The sequence below is a fragment of the Jaculus jaculus genome, chromosome 4 (assembly GCF_020740685.1).
Source record: "Jaculus jaculus isolate mJacJac1 chromosome 4, mJacJac1.mat.Y.cur, whole genome shotgun sequence".
Classification (NCBI taxonomy): Eukaryota; Metazoa; Chordata; class Mammalia; order Rodentia; family Dipodidae; genus Jaculus; species Jaculus jaculus.
Window position 1 is genome coordinate 61,491,786 of NC_059105.1, and position 20,846 is coordinate 61,512,631.

Consider the following 20,846-nt stretch of genomic DNA (forward strand, 5'->3'; position numbering starts at 1 on the left):
GAATAGGGACACACGAGGCTTTGGAGTTTGATTAGTGGGCAGAGCAGACCTTGGTCAGGCTAGTGATCTAAATGGTCATCATTGTAGTTCTGGCCTTGTAAGGAAGGGCATCATGGTCGCCAGTTGGAGGGAACAATTGGGTTACCATACAATGCTTACTCCTGCTCCAGGATGCCACTTGGGATGATTTCATCATGAGATGATCTGATTTTTGAGGCTCGTCATACATAAGAATGTTTATCAGTTCTGTCATTCCTGGAACCCAAGGTCATTGCAGAAGACGGACTCAGGTGTCTTCCTCAATTGTTCTCCAACTTTATTTTGGAAGACAGGGTCTCTCTCACTGAATCCGAAGCTAGATTCAGCTGATTCTGCCTCCCAAGTGCTGCTGGGATCACAGGTGCAGGCCACCACACCTGGCATTAACATGGGTTCCAGGGACCCAAACTCCTTTCCTCATGTTTGCAAGACAAGCACTGTATGAATTAAACCATCTTCCAAGCCAATGTAAAATTTCTATGTATGTATGTATGTATGTATGTATGTATGTATGTATGTATGGCAGTTGCCTGCCATGGGGAGGCAGCAAGACAGAGGCCCTGGACAATGTTACTTCCTGCCTATGTTGGGTGCTGCTTAGCCCCCCTAAATCTGTTTTGGCCCCTCCAGTAAAAAAGGATTGATACCACTTCAGTATTTCTGTGATGATTATCTCTTGCAGGGAAGATCAAATTAAAAAGTAATGCAATGATTAATCCCAGGGCAGTATTCAGCAGAAGTACATAGACTCAGTCACTGAAACCAAGTTGGAAGGGATCTCATAAGTTTTCAGTTTATAAAAGAAATTGTGAGCCAAGTTTGGTCGCTCATACCTTTAATCCAGGCACTTGGGAGGCAGAGGTAGGAGGATTACTGTGATTTCAAGGCCACCCTGAAACTACATAGTGAGTTCCAGGTCAGCATGGGCTAGAGAGAGACCCTACCTCAAAAAACAAAATAAATTGCCCCTGAAAGAAAAACTGACTTGTAGTTGGTTGAGAAAAATGAAGCACAGGTAACATGTCTAAGAACAGAACTTTCCACTGTGCATGGAGACTTTAAAAGGGATTCAGTTTTGTAGCTTTATTGTGACAAATACAATCATTAAAAATGTTAGCACAAGGGCTGGAGAGATGGCTTAGTGGTTAAGCGCTTGCCTGTGAAGCCTAAGGACCCCGGTTCAAGGCTCGGTTCCCCAGGTCCCATGTTAGCCAGATGCACAAGGGGGCGCATGCGTCTGGAGTTCGTTTGCAGAGGCTGGAGGCCCTGGCGCGCCCATTCTCTCTCTCTCCCTCCGTCTTTCTCTCTGTATCTGTCGCTCTCAAATAAAAATAAATAAAAATTTTAAAAAAAATGTTAGCACAAGATATAATGGATGTGGCAGAATTCTGCAAGGGTGGAATTCAGAGCTTGTCCATCAGTCAATACCTGGCCCGGCAGATGTCATCAGGAAATAACATAAGGCAAACATTGACAAGACCTGTTCTTTCTGAGCGAACAGCACAGGAAACAAGCTTTACTGGGATTAGAGTCTGGCACCTGACAATGTTACATTAACAAAACTGCTAAGTGTGTGTCCTGCACAGATGCCAATTCACTGAGCAAAACTTACTTGGAGAAAATGTAAAAATATGAGGTAGGCAACAGCCTTGTCAAATAGAATCAGAATGCTTTATCATGGGTGGAGAATCAGGACTCCAGATCAGGAAGGCCCTGATAATATATGACAGCTGCCACTGTTTACACCAAATCCAGCCAATACTGGCCCCAATTTAATAGATACAAAACTGGATGGAATAGAAAAAACCCCGAATAAGAACCAAGACTCCAAAATGTTGAAGACCTAAGATAAGCAGATTATAGTGAGGATAAGCAACAGAGGTTTTAAAAATCATCTTTCAAAGTGTTGTGGACATGTCACACCAAGAAAAAAGACAACCCTGCTAAACTCAGTGCAGTGTGAGCAACAGCCACCAACAATACACTCCTTAATCACAAGCAGAGGTACTGGCACTACTCTGAGAAATTCAGTCAAGCTGTGATGGTGAATCTCTTGTCAAATTGGTAAGATTTAACATCATCGTGGAATCAAGTCTCTGGGAATGTCTTCAAGAGATTTTCCAGATTAACTGCACTGGGAAGTCCCACCACAATTTGAAGTGGCACCATTCCAAGGGCTGGGATTCTGGACTGACTAAAAAGGGGAAAGTACCTGAACTGGAGGATTTGCCTCTCTCTGCTTTGTGTTCCTCTCATCATGCTTTCCCAACCATGGACTGTAACTTTGAACTGTAAAACTGAAACAAACCCTTCCTCCTTAAGTTGCTTTTGCCAGATATGTTGTCCCATGAATGAGAAAGGTTGTCTAATAGATTAATACACAAGCTTAGACATCAAGGGCTCAAAACACCAAACAGGCACATATGGAGAGGATGAACTTGGTGAAGGGAGTAATAAATGACAGGAGCAAAGGTTGAGTGGAGATCTAGAGAAAATGAAATCTGTCTTCACCTTGCTGAAGCACTGCTTTTTAACAGAGCAAGTGGTCAATTCAATGACCGCAGAAGACATTCAGGAAATGTTAAGACACATTTTAGTCTAATAATATAACTTAGTACCTTAAGACTTTAGAAGGTGGAAAAGGCTTTCTGGAGAAGCAGTAAATACCCCTTTGGTCACAGCAGTGTCGGGAAAATTGGCTTTGTGGTTTAGAGAATGGGGAACATTAAGCAGCAGTTACATGTAGAAAAGGTATAAACTAGTTATGTTTTCTAAAATTCGGTCTGAGCTTATATAAGCCAGGCAGGAGATGGCTTTAAATAACAGAAGATCTAAAACCTTAAAATGGATCCTGTCAGATGGAGCTCAAGAGACCTTCTTCTGTCAATTCAGAGCCCAGCTAGGTGTAACCTTTCTTCTCATGTATAGGCCACAGCAGGGACAAAATCAGCTATCTGTGTAAAAGCCCATCACTACTACAGAGGTTATTCATAATACAGAATGCACCCTCCTTGTTTTCTTTGAACACAGCATTATGTTCTCAACAAAGTTTAAAAAACTAAGAAATAAAAATTTCTGCAAAAAGTTACTGGGTTTGGAATCATTTTATTTGTTCCCAGCACATCTTTAAAAAATTACACATGAGCATTTGCTTTTAGAACAATACAACCTAGGAAGACCAATGAGAAATCAGAACCAACACTGGAAGCATGGCATATGGACTATGTGTTGAGCCTTTACGGAAAGCAGTGTGGCTCAGCTGGAGTTGACAAAGCTATGTTGGCATCCCTCAGGAATGTTGCTTCCCACTACATCATACTTTCAGACTATAAATATAAAAAGAATTGTTTGGAGGCATTAGTTACAGCAGTATATGGCTTACATACAAATTTTTACCCACATGTAGTTCCCAAAAGATGACTACAGTATTGGCAAGAATACGTACTGCCTTGGAGGAAGACTCAAGATAATTATTCAAGTCAAGTTGTACCAGAGCTGAGTTATTTCACTCACAACCTTAGGAAATAAGATGGACAAAAAAATGTATCTTACACATATTTCTCCTAAGATCTGTCACTGTCCAGAAAACAGAAATATCTATTATTCTGAAGGCACCATCACACAGAAAAAGACTGACACAACGTAAGGAACACAAATTCAGCCTCTAGGCTCCACTCCTCAGGGCTGCATGAGCAAACTGTCTAAAACAAGTAGTGGGTAACTTATGTCTCAAGGCTTAGTGTCACCAAGTATGCCAATCTACCAAGTCACATCTTAGGGCTACTAGAGTGGGACAAAGGGGATAAAAATGTAGTAATAAAAAAAAAAATAGGGACAGGGGCTGGAGAGATGGCTTAGCAGTTAAGGTGTCTGCCTGCAAAGCCAAAGAATGCAGGTTCAATTCCCCAGGAACCATGTAACCAGATACACAAGGTACCACATGTGTCTGAACTTTGTTTGCAGTAGATCAAGACCCTGGCATGCCCATCTCTCTATCTGCCTCTTTCTCTCAAATAAAATTTAAAAAATTAGGTACAAATCCCACTGTCTGGAAGTGGCATGAGTCCAATCCTATAGGATAACCCAAACCAGCTTTGGGTAAAGGGTTCTGTGTTTCTACATATAACCACCTAATTCTGGCATGCTCTTGAATAGCCTTGAACAGCTAAACCACCTGTCCCTAAAGACTTACCTTATCCCACTCATTTTAGATGGCTGTTACACACTGGCGGTGGGGGGGGGGGGGTGGGCAGGGTGATGGTAGAAGGGGAACAAAACAAAAAAATTCCCAACAAGGCACTTGTGAGCTTTTGGGCCATATTGTTTAAGTCACTTAATAAATAAATAAATAGCTACTGAGAGGAAATATACCAGTATAAGCACTTCAGGATATTTGTGACTATTCAAGAGGAAAAGAACTTGTTTCATGTGTCTGACATCTGTGAGACACTGACAAGGTTCCTTAACAACGTGTGTGCTGTTAGACATCTACACTAAGACTTCCCCTTGTTCCTCCCTCAGAATAACTGATGAAATCTGAAAAAAATATTTGATCAATATAGTATTTTTTTCTTTTAAAAAAATAAAAATCTGGGTGCAGTGGCACATGCTTTAATCCTAGCACTCGGTAGGCAGAGGTAGGAGGACCACTGAGTTTGACTGAGACCCTACCTTGCAAAACAAAACAAACAATTAATTAAATAAATAAAATGATATCCTTTAGAAATCAAAAGAAATGTTTTCATGTTCCAAGAACTAGACTTACTGGACTCCGTGGTGGGTCTCAGGCTTGGGTATGGCAGGTCTGTGATCCTTACCCTCCGTCTTTGAAGCACTGTTGTAGGACAAGAGCAAGAGAAAAGCTCGCTGCTGGAGGACTTCCCAAAGTTGGAAAGGGAACTCTTCAGAATAACAGAAGCTTGAACATCCCCTTGGAATTTAACATTGACAAAAACTGAGATTGATAGAACCAAACCAATGATATATTTAGCTAGAAATACAAAAGGATTTAATCATAGTTAGGTTATACTTGATTATGTTACATTAGCAGAGTCTCTAATTTTTTTGTTCTCAAATACATGGAAATATAGAGTGAAAAACTAAGCTTGAAAGTAAAACATATGCAAACAGAAGAAAAGACAGCTTCACACCTCCTCTGAATGAAAAAAAAATTTTAGGTCCATGTTCATTTTATTAATGTTTCTATAATTTCTTGACATTATACAACAGTTTTTACAATTAAATTTCACACTGAAGACAAACACTATTTGGCTTAGAGAACAGAAAGCTGAGTGACTTATATCCTTCATGTCAGACACATATTTCAACAGCTTAAGTAAACCTTTTACACATTCTGCATTTCTGCATCATTGTGTGTGTGTGTTTCCCCTTTTTAGGAAAGTGAAATTAGTAAGAATTAAATGAATCTGTGGACATATGGCTCATTTGGTAACACAAACCTCAAGCAAAGCTAAGCCTCCCTAAGTGATGAGGCCAACGGCAGAAACTCTGAGCTTCTCTTTTACCTACTGGCACTAGTATCACATCCTGCCTTTTCTTCTCCTGAGCTGAGCCCTCCCTGAAATCAAGGTCAGTAAAGATTAAGTGAACAACAAAATGTCACTAAATTGTCCATCACTGTTTCACACTTCTTAAATTGTAGATAGGCTTTTCAGACTGCATCCTATTTGACTGCCTCAGCAGCTCCACATGTAAGTTCAGAAGCAATCCCTAGAAACTGTGTTCTAACACTGCTCCAAAGCCAGGTCCATCTGAAGGCCTGAGGAAACACCCTTCACTTCAGGACTTCAAGCTTCTCTGATCTGCTATGCTTAGAAGTTGTTGCTATGGAAGAATATGGCAGCGGAAAATTTCTGGGGTCAATATACAGAAGGCATCTTCAAAAATGCAAGCGAGCTATGATATAGTTACAATAGTCCAGAGGAGGAAAAAAAAAAAGGTTTCTTGCAACCAGCTGTATCTGATATAACATGTAATGATGGAAAGGTGTTCTTTCTTAGGCCTGTTTTCCAAAACATATCACCAAAGGTACGCATATTAGGAAGCTTCCAGCTTCATACATAGCCTTACAAGTCCTATAATATGTAAGCATTTTTATTTAGAAACGCCTAATTCCTCAGAAGAGCAGGGTTTAATTAACTCTGTTCTATGGTAAAAAGCTGGGACACAAGAAGCTTCTACAATTCTTACCCAACCAAAAGGCTCAAGTTATTTAGCATAAAACTAAATTCACTTCTGCACTACTATAAATTGCACCACACTTTAAGGCAACAGTTTCTCCAAGGTTCAATAAAGCCTGTTCATTTGGAATATTTAGTATATTCAGTGCCATTTCTATTAGCAGCAATCTCCCCTTCCCTCAGAAACCCCAATTCAAATGTCACATCACCAAATTACAAGTATGACTAACTTAAGAAAGTCAGAGTTACCCATACCAAATATCAAACAGGCTACAGATTTAAACATTTTAAATAAACTGATCTATAACTTAAGATGCCTCCCCTAGACAATATTCTGCTTTTAACTGTCTGAAGCCATTCATATACTTCAGGAAATAGGCATGGTTTAAGTGCTGTGTGCATGTTCATGACTCAGTCTTCTACAGACACAAGGTCTGCATTGAGGCACCTCCCAGAAGGGGGTGGGTACAGCAGAAGGAAGGCTTCCTGATTTACTAAATCACAGAGAAACAGTACTGATGAATGTTCTTGTATTTCAAAAGGATTCCTGTAGAAATTATTTCAACTACAACCTGCAGTCACCTTTATAAAATCAACTTTGAGAAGTCCTGCATACATGAGAAAAGAAAACAAAGACATAAATCACTCATTTCCAAACTGCCATCAAGTCCACGGAGTGGTATAAACAACAGGTTCAACTTACAGGCTTCTAGTATCAATTAACAGATCTCTAAGGTTGCTGAAATCTGAATTCCCCAGGGAAGAGGTTGCACTACTCACATGCAGGGCAACAGATCTGCTAACAAATTTGCTTATTTGAAAAAGGAAATACTCAGAAACATGTATACATTTCCAGTGAGATGTCAATTAAACTTCACATTTTATCACCAATTAGAGATAATCACCTTCATGTAGAGATGCATTTTATAAAGTTAAGAATCTTTTAATTCCAGAGGCAATTCCTCAAGTGTCCAGCCATCTTAATCTATCAAAGGCTTAAATCAATATCTGCTGGAAACTCTATAGTTAAAAATAAATCATCAATAGAGACAACTTTCAAAAAATAAATGCTGTATTTTTGTTGTTAAGCTGAACCTTAATGTTGATTTGCCTATAGATTTAAGTTTGTTAGTTTGAGGCCAATCCTAATAGTTAAAAATTCTTTATTATTTTGAAGTCTTAAAAATATTTTGTCAATTTTAAATTTTCATCTTCTGGTTAAGGCTACTTCAGATAAAAAAGGTATCAAACTGCCCCAACATTCTTTGGAGCTGTTGCTACATAGACAGTGTGTCCTTTTGAAGGCTCGTTTGCATTTTGATGTACATTATCTGATTAAATATTAATTCTAAAAAATTATCAAAAGTTAGGTATTGCATTAAGAAAAGAATCCATCTCAAAATGTGAGTCCTGAACCTCAGTAGGCAGTGATTTGGAGCATCATCTCACTTCTCTCAGTCACTAGTGTGAGTGTAAAAGTGTGTGCTGAATGTGACTAATGTTCTTTATTATTAAGAAACAGCAACTTTAACTTCTGGTTATGGATTATGCATTAACATTTTTTTGTAAAAAAAAATAGGTTAAACCAGTAATTCAAAAATGGTGTTAAACCATCATAAAGAACTAAACTGAAATTACCTAAAAATTTATCATGCTATTTGAAAATAAAAGATTTTTGCCATTAAAATTACTGAGGCTTTCAAATTCAAGAGTCAAATGAAATTCTTTAGCCAAAGAATTCTTTAAACTGGAAACTTAGGTCAGGAGTCTTCCTTCTTTGCAGCTTCTCCTGCAGCTCAGCAACAAGCACGTGACAGCGGAGACATCAGGACTCTATGATGGGCAATGGCCTTTGGCTTCATGGTAAACCTGTTCTCCACATGTAACAGTCATCTTTTCTTACAAAACATGCTATGAATGACCTACGACATAACAATAGGTTATCTCAGTGATACAAATACAACTCATAACCCAACAGAAACACAAACACGGAGAACAATGGAGAAATAATTTGTATACTAGTAACTCAAGGATTTGTAACTACATACTCATTTCAAACTAAACTATTGGCCAAAGCATCTTGTAGATGAAGGCATCCGAGTAACAGGTTGTTTACATTCTTTCATAAATATCCTCTTCAGTGGCCTATTCATAATACAATATGCTCTTAAAAACATAAACACATTATCACTCTCAAGCACAATCTTCCCAACATAAGCTTTTTCTAGAAATTTTCTTCTTTAAAAGGCTAGATAAGCAATTGAAGATATCAAAATCTGCCTCTGTTCGCAAGAGGAAACATCAATATTAAGACAGCATCTTCCTTGCGCTGCTGGACTCAAATCTGCAGTGACAGCGAGCTGGCTATAACTTGATGTACATACAATGGGAGAGACCCAGGAACACCACCTATCAATCCACAGATGCAGAAACAAAGTGTAGAATGAAAACGAACATTTTAAATCAACAAACAAAGGGAGCTGAAGTATGGTCCATGATTTAGATGATTACTGGCATAACCACAGGTAAAGACTTACACAAAAAGGTAACATTTCTCATAATGATATGAATGGATTTATAAAAGGTTTCTGTTTCCAAAGATGTTGCTGGGGTCCACATAGTCCTTGACAGACTTCAACATCCCAAAGCCGACATCAGAGATCGCTTCCTTTAGCCACTGCTTTCGTAACTTGCCCACTGGAAACACACAAACAGAAATGCTTCAATATACACTATGATACTGGGAACCAATCAATCTTGTGACCATGAGTGAACAAACACTGTGTGATAAATGCTTTTATTCAAAAATGAGAAATGTTTTGCTTTATTTGATTTATTGAGCCCACCAGACTATCAAGCTCATTAATCCAATGCATTCCCAGGGGAAGTCTGTGCTCCACAGTGTCTCCTTTCTCTATAAACTATGAAATGGAGATGGAAGGAAGCTTGTACTGAGATTACAGCCCATTTTACCAATAGCAAGATGAGAAAAACATGCATGTCAAAAGAGCCCAACACCCGGGAACACTACCAAACATCCCAAAATTTCAGAAAAAAATGAAGTTTAAGGAAGAAAAATATCACATTGAGGTGACTTTGCTGGATATACTTGGGAAAAATGGATATATATAAATTGGATATAGAGTGCTAAAATGTTTTAGGGAGCACAAAATCTTTAAAAGAAATAAAATCCGAACCTCTCAAAGGATTCTAGGGTAAAAAGCTGGCTATGAAGATTTCCATTCCTATTTTCTTTTCACAATGACTGAATACATTCACATGCTCCTCTTCCCACTGTTTGTCCCAATAGAGGAATTTTTGGCACAAAAAAATTATACACCTCACCTTCTTTTGATTTTATAAACTGTATTTTCCCTTTGCTTTGTTTATAGATCATATTAATTTGCGAACAAGAAGGTAACACAAGGATTAGGAGAATTGATTATTTGTAAAAGGCACTCAATGAACCTTTCCTAGGTAAACTTTTATAAGGAAGGTATGTAAAAGACTTGTGAACTGTCAACTTACTTTAGCACTGAAAACATAGTATGCTCAGTTATCTATGGCTAAATTAACATTTTAATTTACAGTTAGGATTATGTGCAGTTAGTACTACTCAAACATATGCATTATTATAATAATTGAATTCAAACGGTCATTTTCCACAAATGTTCATTAATGATCCGAAGTCATCAACGATGATTTAATTGGCCAGCTGAAACGAGAACTCTTCTGTCACTAAGGTACTCAGGCTGTCACTCTAAAGTGCACTCCCATTTGTCAGGCTGCAGCGATACAGCACAGCATCTGCCTTTTGGAAGCCTTAAGTACCATTTCAGTTCAACTCAAACCAGCTTTTGTGTCCAGTTTCCCAGGAAACCATCAAATTGTCATCAAAATAATAAATGACGCAAAACCCTCAGAAAACAACCTATTTCTGTTTGATTTCTTGAAAAAAAAAGAAGGGACTGTGCTGTTAAGATGGTGGTGGGGGCAGGGGGTTGCAGAAAAAAAAATGAAGCTTCAAGTTCAAAATGAAAATTTTTATTTAATAAGATTCTTCTCATTAATAAGCAGCAGAAGCTAGACAGCACAAAGTCCTATTAGCACACCCTCCACCTAAAGATGCTCTGCCACGGCTTGTTATCATCTCCCTGAGGAACGGCCATGGCAATGCTTCAGCCTGTGTTCCAAGCCATCTGGCTTTAGCCTGTTCAATTCTAAAATCCCAAGATCTTACTAGGTACCTTAAAAACTGGCTATATTTATATTTTTATCTATGCGACTGGGAAAAAGAAACACAAAAAGCAATTTTACTCAAAGGTACTATCCCCACAAGGGATGAAGACCAGTCAATGCCAGTCTCCATGGTTATCTGTAATGTAGCTTCACTGAATGTGTCCTGTGGTTATAGATGTAATTGTCCTGAAAGGACTGCAAACAACTGCTCCAACAAGATGGAGTACATTAGAAGCTCAGCAGGATGCCCAACAGCTAACTTGTCTGCCTGGTTGTACACCTCTGGTAATATCACAATTCCTCAAGGAACTGAACCATCATCTGAGAACCACCCATCAACCATTGCATATTTAATGAAGTCACTCACCAGCACTGGAAAACAGAAGGTGCTTGGAGTGCATCATTAGTTCTGTCAGAAGGATAATTTACACATCTATCTTGTCAAATTTTCTATGGTTTATACTTTTACAATAATCAATCTAACATACATTTGATTAGTGAACTAGAAAGTAGGGGGGAGGCATAAATGCAGCCCCTCATAAACATGTTTGATGAAATAACTTAACCCTTTGGTGGTAACTGGTCTGTGAGGATCTTCTACTGCTAGTAACAGGAACTGAAAGGGGTTAGAAATTATGGTTTACATGAGAAAGTACAAGAACTAGAAGTCTTCAGTTGTGCTTAACAAATTAAGTCAACTATAGTGTATCAGTGTGCAAACAGAAAACATAGTTTAAATAAAAACATGCCATGGAGCTTAATAACCAAGAAATCAATGGAAACATCTTCAGATGCATGAATAAGTTAAAATCAGGCTAACTCCACAGAAGGACAATTCTTCAGCATATAGCTACACAACACCACCCTTCTTACAATTCTTAATTTCAACTTAAACATTAAAAAATACTCATCTGTACACTTGTAGCACATGTGTACACAGTTACATAGTAGTAGCCTGAACATCTGTACAGCTTATTTTCTAAAAGGAATGCTTCCCTTTATGTAGCAGGCCATGTTGGAACAGCAGAATAGCAAGCAACAGGTTTATAACTATTTCAACATACCTCCTATGTGACAGCTAACCACCAAGAAGCAAGTGCATATTTCATATCCCACAAAGCTTGTTCTTCTTTCTAGACAAGGGTCATCTGATGTGGAGTACTGATGTCTATTATAGAAATCTAAAGGTAGGGAGGAAGGTTTTTTCTGTTTAGATAAAAAATGGAGTACATCTCTCTGTCTCTCTCCAAAATAAATATAAAAAATAATTTAAAAAAAAATATGAGGCTTGAAACATGGCTTAATGGTTAAGGCACTGGCCTGCAAAGCCTGAGGACCCATGTTCAACTCTCCAGATATTATGTAAGCCAGACAGAAGGGCAAGGCTAGTGCAAGGTTGCACATGCCCACTAGATGGTGCAAGTGTCTGGAGTTCAATGGCAGCGGCTGAGGCCCTGGTACACCAATTCTCTCTCTCTCTCCAAAATTTAAAGAAAAAAAGGGAGTTCAGTCTGGAGAAATGGCTTAGTGGTTAAGGTGCTTGCCTATGAAGTCTAAGGATTCAACTCTCCAGGTCCCACATAAGCCAGGCATACAGTGATGAAAGTGTGCAAGGTCATACAAGTGCACAAAGGGGTGCACTCATCTGACGTTTGATTGCAGTGGCTGAGGTCCTGGTGCACTGATTCCTTCTCTCTCTTTCACTCTTGTTCTATTGCTTAAAAAACACTTTAAAGGCCAGTCTGTTGGGCTTGCCTCACAAAAAAAAATGGAGTTCGCCTTTTAATAGTTTGATTTCTAAAAATGTATGTATAGACTGAACAAACAGAATTTTAATGTATTCTATTATGTATATTTTAAAAGAATTTACTTCTGAAACAGAGGCTTTCAGGAGCAGTCTTTGAAATTACCCACCTAACATAGCCCTTTGGACAGATCCAAGAAACAATATACTTTGTAGTATGATAAACAGCATAGAAAATGAACAAATAAGTATGTAAGAGGTAAGGCATGAAGTAAGTGATATGTGGAAAATGTGGACATGGTAGCTGGTCTGGCCACTGAACATTCCCTGGAACTATTCTTTTGAGTAGTAGATCTGTACAGTTTGTTCAGTAGCTCTAAGTGCTTACAGACCCTTCCACAGATCTTGAGATTATGAAACTAAAAAAACAATCTCAATTAGATTATAAGAATTGGATTCAATCTGTCTTTAGAACCATAATCAAGTGCTAATCCTCATATATGTTTATAGCAGATATCATGATATACTTCACATGTCAACTAGAGTAAAAATGAATGCCTGTATACTACAGACCAAAGCTAGGGAACAGGCTAAATGAGATAGGTAGAAGTGATAGAAGAGAACAGAAATCACATACTCCTCAAAGATGAATCACCATGCTTGTAACCCTGTTCTATTACAAAGCAACTATAACACAATAAGATAGTCAATAAATATTAGTTGAAATAAAAACACTGACTAAAGTTATTCCCAAGACATTTTACATATAGTGCAAGAATTCAAAAATATCTAGTAAGCAATGTGGGTTTCTTCACCTTCTTTTGGTTGTTATCTACACTGCATTACTTATATTTTGAAATTATTTCTTGGATATATTCAGAACTAGTCTGTCAGAGCCCAAATACCAGAAGGTATGTCACAAAACTTCAGGTTCTCATTTCTTCAATATCTTTAGGACTCTCTGGACTACATCAGTGGTTCTCATCTGTGGTGGCTGTGAACATTTTGCAATGTCTAGAGACATTTCCAGTTGACACAACAGGGAAAATGCTATCGGCATCTACTGGGTGAAAGTCACAGGCATTCCAAAATATCCCCAAATTCACAAGGAAGCCCTCTACAACAACAACAACAACAAAAAATACATGGCTACAACTATTAGGGAGATTCAAATGTCATGCAAGTGCTGATAATAAAAGCTTCTGAGTGCTCAGCATTAATAAGGCATCTATATCATCCCTACAAGGCTCAGCCCATACTATGGAAGAGGCGGAATATCTAAGGGCCACAGGACGGGAACAACGTTGTGGAATGCTATCTTCTGGACATCATACTCCTTCACAGCCCCGGTCATGACCTGCACAATATTGGGTTCATCAACACACTGTCATGTATGATAGAGAAGGGCAAATAAACAAACAAACAAAAGACATCAAAACAGAAGAGGGACTAGTTGGAAAGAAGTGGTTTAGTGTTAGGGGGCTCGGGAAGGAGACAAAAGAAGGCAACGGGAGGGGATTATGATTAAAATACATTGTGTACACATATGACCATTATCAATGAAAGTTTTTTTTTTTTAAATTATTACCTCTGCAAACTGAAAAGAAAATGCTAAGACTAAGAAATCCTGGGGTCTCCAGGTTTGCAAGTGCTTATCACATAGAACCCCAAACAATTTCCATAAAGGCATACTTTCACTGCTAAAACTAATTGGATTAGTGGCAAACAGCTAACTGCAAGATGCAAGGTGATCTTAGCCTGGAAATATTTTGCTTTTCTTCCCTTAAGGTGCTGGGTATGGAATCAGGGCATTATACATGGCTGGCAAAGGCTAAGCTACATCCCCATCCCTTAAAGCTGCCTTGCTCTAAATTTAAGACTACTTATCAAGCCGGGCGTGGTGGCACATGCCTTTAATCCCAGCACTAGGGAGGCAGAGGTAGGAGGACTGCCATGAGCTCGAGGCCACCCTGAGACTACATAGTGAACTCCAGGTCAGCCTGGACTAGAATGAGACCCTAACTTGAAAAACAAAACAAGACAAAAGAAATACTACTTATCAAACAGAGAAATTTTGGAAAAAGTAGATAGACATTACATTGTGAGATAACCACTGATGACAAGCACTGGTTTATTTTAAAGTCAGCACTTAAAGACTTGGATCTAATGTCTTTTGGAGTGAGGCTATTTTTCTAACCAATTGGAGAAAACACATTTGAAATAGACTGAATTGTCCCAAAGAATCATGCAGTGATGAAAGAAATGTTCTAGATTTATACTGTTTGCCACAACAGCCACTATTTCCATGTGGATACAGAGTATCTGAGATGCGGCTAGTAGAACTAGAAAGCAAATTTTTAACATTGTGTTATATTTAATTACAGCGTTTTAAATTTAAAGAGCTACATGTAGCCCAGTGGCTTCTCAATTATACAGCAAAACTACAGATATTAGAGATGAATTACCTAAAGTTACCTTTTAGCAAATACCATATTGGAAAATGTCTGTTTTCAAATGGAACAAACTATAAAATGTTATTATTAGTTTTCTTTTTGAGGTAGGGTCTCAATCTAGCTCAGGATGGCCTGGAACTCATGGCAATCCTCCTACTTCTACTTCCCGAATGCAGGGATTAAAGGTGTGCATCACCACTCCTGGCTCAAAAATGTTAAATAGGAAGCATCACACTTATGGGGAAGGTCCTAGATAAAAAGTTGCTGGGAAGAAAAATTTCTCTTTAGAAGTTCAAAGAGAATTGCTATTGTCCGAGCCACCTGTCCTTTCCTAAGGACACCCCTGAGGCTGGACACCATGCCAGCACAGCAATGTGGATCCCGCCCTTTGTCTGAGCATCTGCAGCTGTGTAGCTGGGATCAGTATATTCTTGCTATAGAATTTCTGTAAGCTTTCATATCACTTAAGTATGATATAACTGAAAATTATGAGTTAAATTGGCTTTTTACAGTCTGTTCTTAGAATCTAACTACAACATTGCTTCATTGGAAAAATATTGTAATTGACTTGCAAGTTCTGCTAGGAAAGGCCAGCTACAAAGAAGTTAAAAAACTGACATAAAGTACAAGGCACATTTTCTACTACTTTATGGTAATTTGATAAACAGTCATTTGCTGGCCATCAAAAGAACATGATGGACATAATTTTGGCACTGGTACAGACATTAGAAGGACCCCTATACTTCCTCTTTACAGCCACCTCTCAGCCCTTCTCAAAGCCACTAATCTGTTTTCTATTTCTATAATTCTGTCACCTCAAAAATGTTGTAAGATCGGGGCTGGAAAGATGGATTAGTGGTTAAGGCACTTGCATGCACAACCTAAGGACCCAGGTTCTACCCCAGAACCCACGTAAGCCAGATGTACAAGGTGGCACGTGTCTGGAGTTCACTTGCCATGGCTGGCCCTGGCGTACCCATTCTCTCTCTCCCTTTTTCTCTGTCTCTCTCAAATAAATAAAAAAAATTAAAATACTTTAAATGTAAGACCACAGCATGAGTCCTTTCAGGATAACACTCAGCACAGTCACTTGGAGATGCAACCACACTGTTACACAAATCAACATCTCATTCCTGTTTGTTACTGAGTAGGGTTCCAGGACATGAATACAACAGTCTGTTTACTCATTCACAGGCTAAAGGAAAGCTGAGCTGTTTCCACTGAGGCTATTATAAATAAAGTTAGTGTTGAACATCTTCTTATGTGGTATTTCAATGAAATGTTTGTTCTCCAACTGGGTTATTTACTTTATATTTATTTATTTATTTGAGAGAGATGTAGATAGAGAGAAAGAAAGAATGGGCATGCCAGGGCCTCCAGCCACTCCAAAGAACTCCAGACACATGGGCCCCTTTGCATCTGGCTTAAATGGGGCTTGGAGAATCAAACTGGGATCCTTAGTCTTCACAGGCAAATGCCTTAACCACTAAGCCATTTCCCTAGCCCTGGGTTATTTACTTTTTGCTATTGAGTTGTGAGTTCTCAATAGAGTTAGTGTTTTGTTAGACACTGGTTGGTATGCACATTGTTCCACTCCATAATCTATCTTTTCATCTTCCTGAGTCTGGTTCCTCTTTTCTTTCTGTGGATTATACTTTTGGTATGCATTCTAGGAATTTGTGCCTAGCTTTGGATCCTGGAGATTTTCTTGCTATTTTCCTTTAAATTTTAAGAGTTTCATGTTTTGCATTTAATTTCACTATCTGATTTGGGTTAATTTTTATACAAATTTGGGCCAATGTTCTGTGTGTATGAACTTGTAGATATACAACTGCTCTAGTATTATTTCTTGAAAAGACTATGTTTTCTCCAGAAATGTTTTTTTTTAAGGCAAAATTAGCTGGGAATATTTTATGTGGACTAATTTCTGTGCTCTGTATTCTGTTCCACTAATCTGTGTCTTTCCTCTAATAATGCACAGCCTTGATTACTGAAGCTATATAAGGAAGCTTTTCTCCTCTTTTTCCAAAATTATTTTAGCCATTTAGTTCTTTTAAAAATTATTTTAGCTATTTTGATGCTTTTACCTTACCATATAAATTTTAATAACTTTTCCTATATCCACAAAAAAGTGTAGTAAAATTTTGATAGGAAATGTGTTGAAGAGATAGATCATATCTGGAGAGAACTGGCATTATTTTTACCATGTTGGGTTTTCCTTCAACCCATAAACATGAATGTGTCTTTGCCTACTTAGGACTTAACTGGTTTCTTTCATTGTCATTCTGTAATTTTTATTTATTAGAGAGAGAGGCGGGGGAGGGAGTGAGAGAGAGAGAAAAGGAGGAAGGAGAGGAAGGAGAGGGAAGGAGGACAAGGATGGGGGAGAAGGAAAGAAGGGAGAGAAAATGGGCACGCTAGGGCATGTTGCCACTGCAAATGAACTCCAAAGATGCATATGCTAGTTTGTGCACCTGGCTTTACAAGGGTACTGGGGCATCGAACCAGTGCTGGTAGGATTGGCAAACAAGTGTCTTTAATTGTTGAGCCATCTCCCCAGGGCAGCCATTTAATAATTTTTAGAATAGAATACAGTGCCTATATATATATCTTGTTATGCTTATGCCTGTATTATTATATTTACACCTATTTTATTTTCAGCAATTGAAATGTTATTGTGCTTTAAATTTTGGTTTCTATGCTTATTGTTAATATATAGAAATACAATTAATTTTTTAATGTAATCTTGTGTTCTGCACTCTTGATGGCTTTGTTTTATATATTCCTTGGGATATTCTACATCAATAATCATGTATGACCAAATAGAAACAGTTCTATTTCTTCCTTTCCCAGGATTTTAATCTCAGCAGTTTGAAGGCCCTAACATGCCAATTCATATCCTCTCTCTCTCACTCATCAAAAAAAAGAAAGAAAGAAAGAAAGAAAGAAAGAAAGAAAGAAAGAAAGAAAGAAAGAAAGAAAGAAAGAAAGAAAAGAAAGAAAGGGAAAGAAAGAAAGAACAGGTCTTTAACAAATGGTCCCAAGACTTTCTTTGCTAAAGTTCTTTAATTCTGCAGGTCTTTGCTTTAAACTACTCATACAAAAAAATTTAAGAACAGCTGCCCTTTGATTGTACAAGGAAATAATTTTGGTTAGACACTGATATTTAACCTAAGATTGGTTATGATTAATCAAAAGGCATTTTATTTCCCGACAAAGAAGTTAAGCGTAATTTTAGTGAATGAGTAAGCTAAAAACATAAGTCATACACTAAAGTTAAATACACGGCTGACATAAAGTCTGCTACTTAAACTGACCAGCACATCAGTTACAAAAACAAGGACTATGAAGAAAAAATTTAAGTTAAGCAGGCTTTGTATTTCCTATAGCCTCCAGTGCCAGACTACATCTGTTTTCTTTGATACACAAAACCACAGTTAAAATAGCTCCATTTATCACAGCATGATTGTAGGCAGACAAACCAGCCTGTCTGTTTCCAGATAGTGAAAGCAACTGTTATTAATCACAATTACAGGCCAAACCCTCTAAAAGAAATCACATCAATATTCTCCTAACCCCCCAGTTCTTGTACGTGGAACTCAAAAAATGGTACTTAGAGTATCATGACACTGGTAGAAGGTCAGTGAAGAAAGTTGCTACTGTGAGGTCAACTTGAGTTTGCTGCGGGGGAGGGGGGGGCAGGGGATCAAGGAAAATCTAAAAATAAGTGATCTCTCAGGAACTCCAGTACCAAGTTTGAGAGGACAATTAAACTTAGTATTTAAATATTGAAAGCATTTCTACCTTATGAAACTATATTATTTACAATAAACATTGGAAATTTCAAGTTAGATGATTAACCCTAAAATGGGCTTTTTACTATAACAAATTTTACTATAAATAGGCTGAAGAAATTTCTTTCCTTTTCTTTCATATGGACTTTCAGAGACCTTTCTAGAAGGTGAGACCAATTGCAACATGTAAATGACAAAGTGTTAGGCTCATACTGCCCTGAATGCACAGACCTTTTACAAAAAAAATGTAACCTTGTCTTCAATGGCTGATGCAAAAGATTAAGAAAATAGGCAAGAGTTCCAGCTGATACTGCTGCGGCCTGCACTGAAGATGCTTTACAAACACCGCTGCTGCACCTACAGTGAATCTAGGAGGCAGGCCCGGCCACGCTCGTTCTGCAGGGGAGGAGAGTTGCAGCCCAGAGGAGTTGTTTCCCAAAAGTCACACAGCTAGTAAGTTCACAGCCTGGAGTCCAATATCAATTTGATTTCAAAGCCTCTATTCTTTCCTATTTATTAGGCCCCTCAAACACACACACACACACACACAATTTATATGTCACTACAGATATAAATGTATATATGCAGTCCTAATTTTCAACCACATAAAATGCACATTTATATATTTATTTATACATAGACATTTGGATATAACTTATTTGTTCACCTTTTGGTACTTGGGATCGAGTCTGGGACTTTGTTTGCTCTACCACTCAACCATATCCTCAGACTTTTACTTTCATTTTGAGGTCTCAAAATAAATTGTCCAGACAGGACTTGCACTCTCGCTGGAGTTCAGGAAGGCCTAGAACTTGCAATCTTCCTTCCCAGCTTTGCGAAGAACTAAGATTACAAGTAGGGGCGATATCTGTTTTAAGACAAAGCTTGAATAGAAGCTTATATACATAAGGCATCTATGAAAAACACTAAAATGGCTGGTGGAATATGCAGAAAAAATGCATGTTATTTTACTCTACTATCTATAGCTGGTTCTGCTAGTATATAATACTAGTATATATACTGCTAGTACGTAAATACTGTGAAATACTGAATCTTTCTGTAACTAATATGATCCTATATTCAGCCAAGGCCTGGCTATTAAATGTCTGATATTAAATCATGAGCACAATGTTACTGTTGCAGCTCTTATTGAAAGATTCAGAGCTGTCTGACAATTTGTGAAAATACCCCAAATGCTGTGAGCACTGGAGGTCACATATCCAGTCACTTAGCATGGACAGGAGCATTTATGTGCAGAGCCATGTGGAAAAGCCAGTCAGTTTTCTGGGGACTGGCGAACAGAACATACCTCAGTAATCCCACTGAACAGTAACTACAAGTGCACAGGTAAGACATCTCAAATATATGGACATCTTTAATGCAGACTTAAATGATCAGGGAATGTGAGCCATGCAAAAGGTCTGGGGGAAAGAATGGAAGAACATTAGAAAGAGAGAACATGTTGGGCTGGAAAGATGGCTCAGCAGCTATGGCTTTGGCCTGCAAAGCCTAACGACCCAAGCTGGATTCCTCAGTACCCACATAAAGCCAGAGGCAAAGTGGCACATGCATCTGAAGTTCATTTGTAGCAGCTGGAGGCCTTGGCAAGCCCATTCTCTCTATCTCTTTTCTATGTTTCTCTGCTTGAAAATAAATTTTAAAAAAATTTAAGGGGGAAAGAAAGAAGGTACATGTAATATAAGCCTTGAAAGGAAAAAGAAACTGGTTATGTCTGTGGACTAGCAGGAGGGAAAAAGCAACGAGAGAGAAAAGAGATGGAGACATCCTCTACATCCTTGAAGGCTTGATAAGGAGTCTGAGTTTCATTCTGATTTTGAGGACAAACCCTCATATATTAAAAAGATTTCTCAAGCAGCAAGAGAAGTGAGAGCAAGGGATCAGAATGGAGGCAAACAGATCAGTTGGAGGGCCACTGCAGGCCCCAGCAGAAAAAAAAAACAGAAGTGGTCACGAGCACCCCTCATAAGGAAGGCTGTAAGTTGTGGGTTAGAGACAACCACGGAGAAAGTGAGTGAACGGAGGAATGCGTGCAGCCCTTCTATCAGCAATTCAGAAGAGGGCAAGCACCTCACTGGATCTCTGGACAACTCTAATGTACACTTTGTATTCAGGTGTGCCTCTGTCCTTTTTCCAAGCATCAGAGGAAACTAGGTGATCTGAAGTTTGTTTCCATGCAGTCATCATTTCTGATCACATACAAAGTAAATATGAGAAAAGACAAATAAGAATCCTCTCAATAAATTAAAATGCAATCAAACTTTGCTACCTTTCTCATCAATTCAATGATTGATAAAAATAAACTATTCCACCAAATGTGAAGTCCTTAATAAATAGGGTCTCTAAACCTAGAAATTGC

At 38.3% G+C, this 20,846-nt stretch overlaps 1 protein-coding gene across 2 annotated transcripts in view; it reads right to left on the reverse strand.

Annotated features, from left to right (window-relative positions):
• Positions 1 to 3,128: 3,128 nt before the first annotated feature.
• The window catches only part of Agps (alkylglycerone phosphate synthase), a 131,257-nt gene continuing 113,539 nt past the window's right edge, over positions 3,129 to 20,846 (reverse strand). The window contains exons 20-21 of one of the 2 annotated variants that reach the window (XM_045147132.1): positions 8,777 to 8,936; positions 3,129 to 8,161 (exon numbers count right to left, since the gene is read on the reverse strand). In XM_045147132.1, the coding sequence (XP_045003067.1) occupies positions 8,815 to 8,936 (122 nt within the window). In that variant the 3' untranslated portion in view covers positions 3,129 to 8,161; positions 8,777 to 8,814. Of the gene's footprint in view, positions 8,937 to 20,846 lie in introns of both variants that reach the window. The other variant, XM_004660228.2, reaches the window with a different exon arrangement.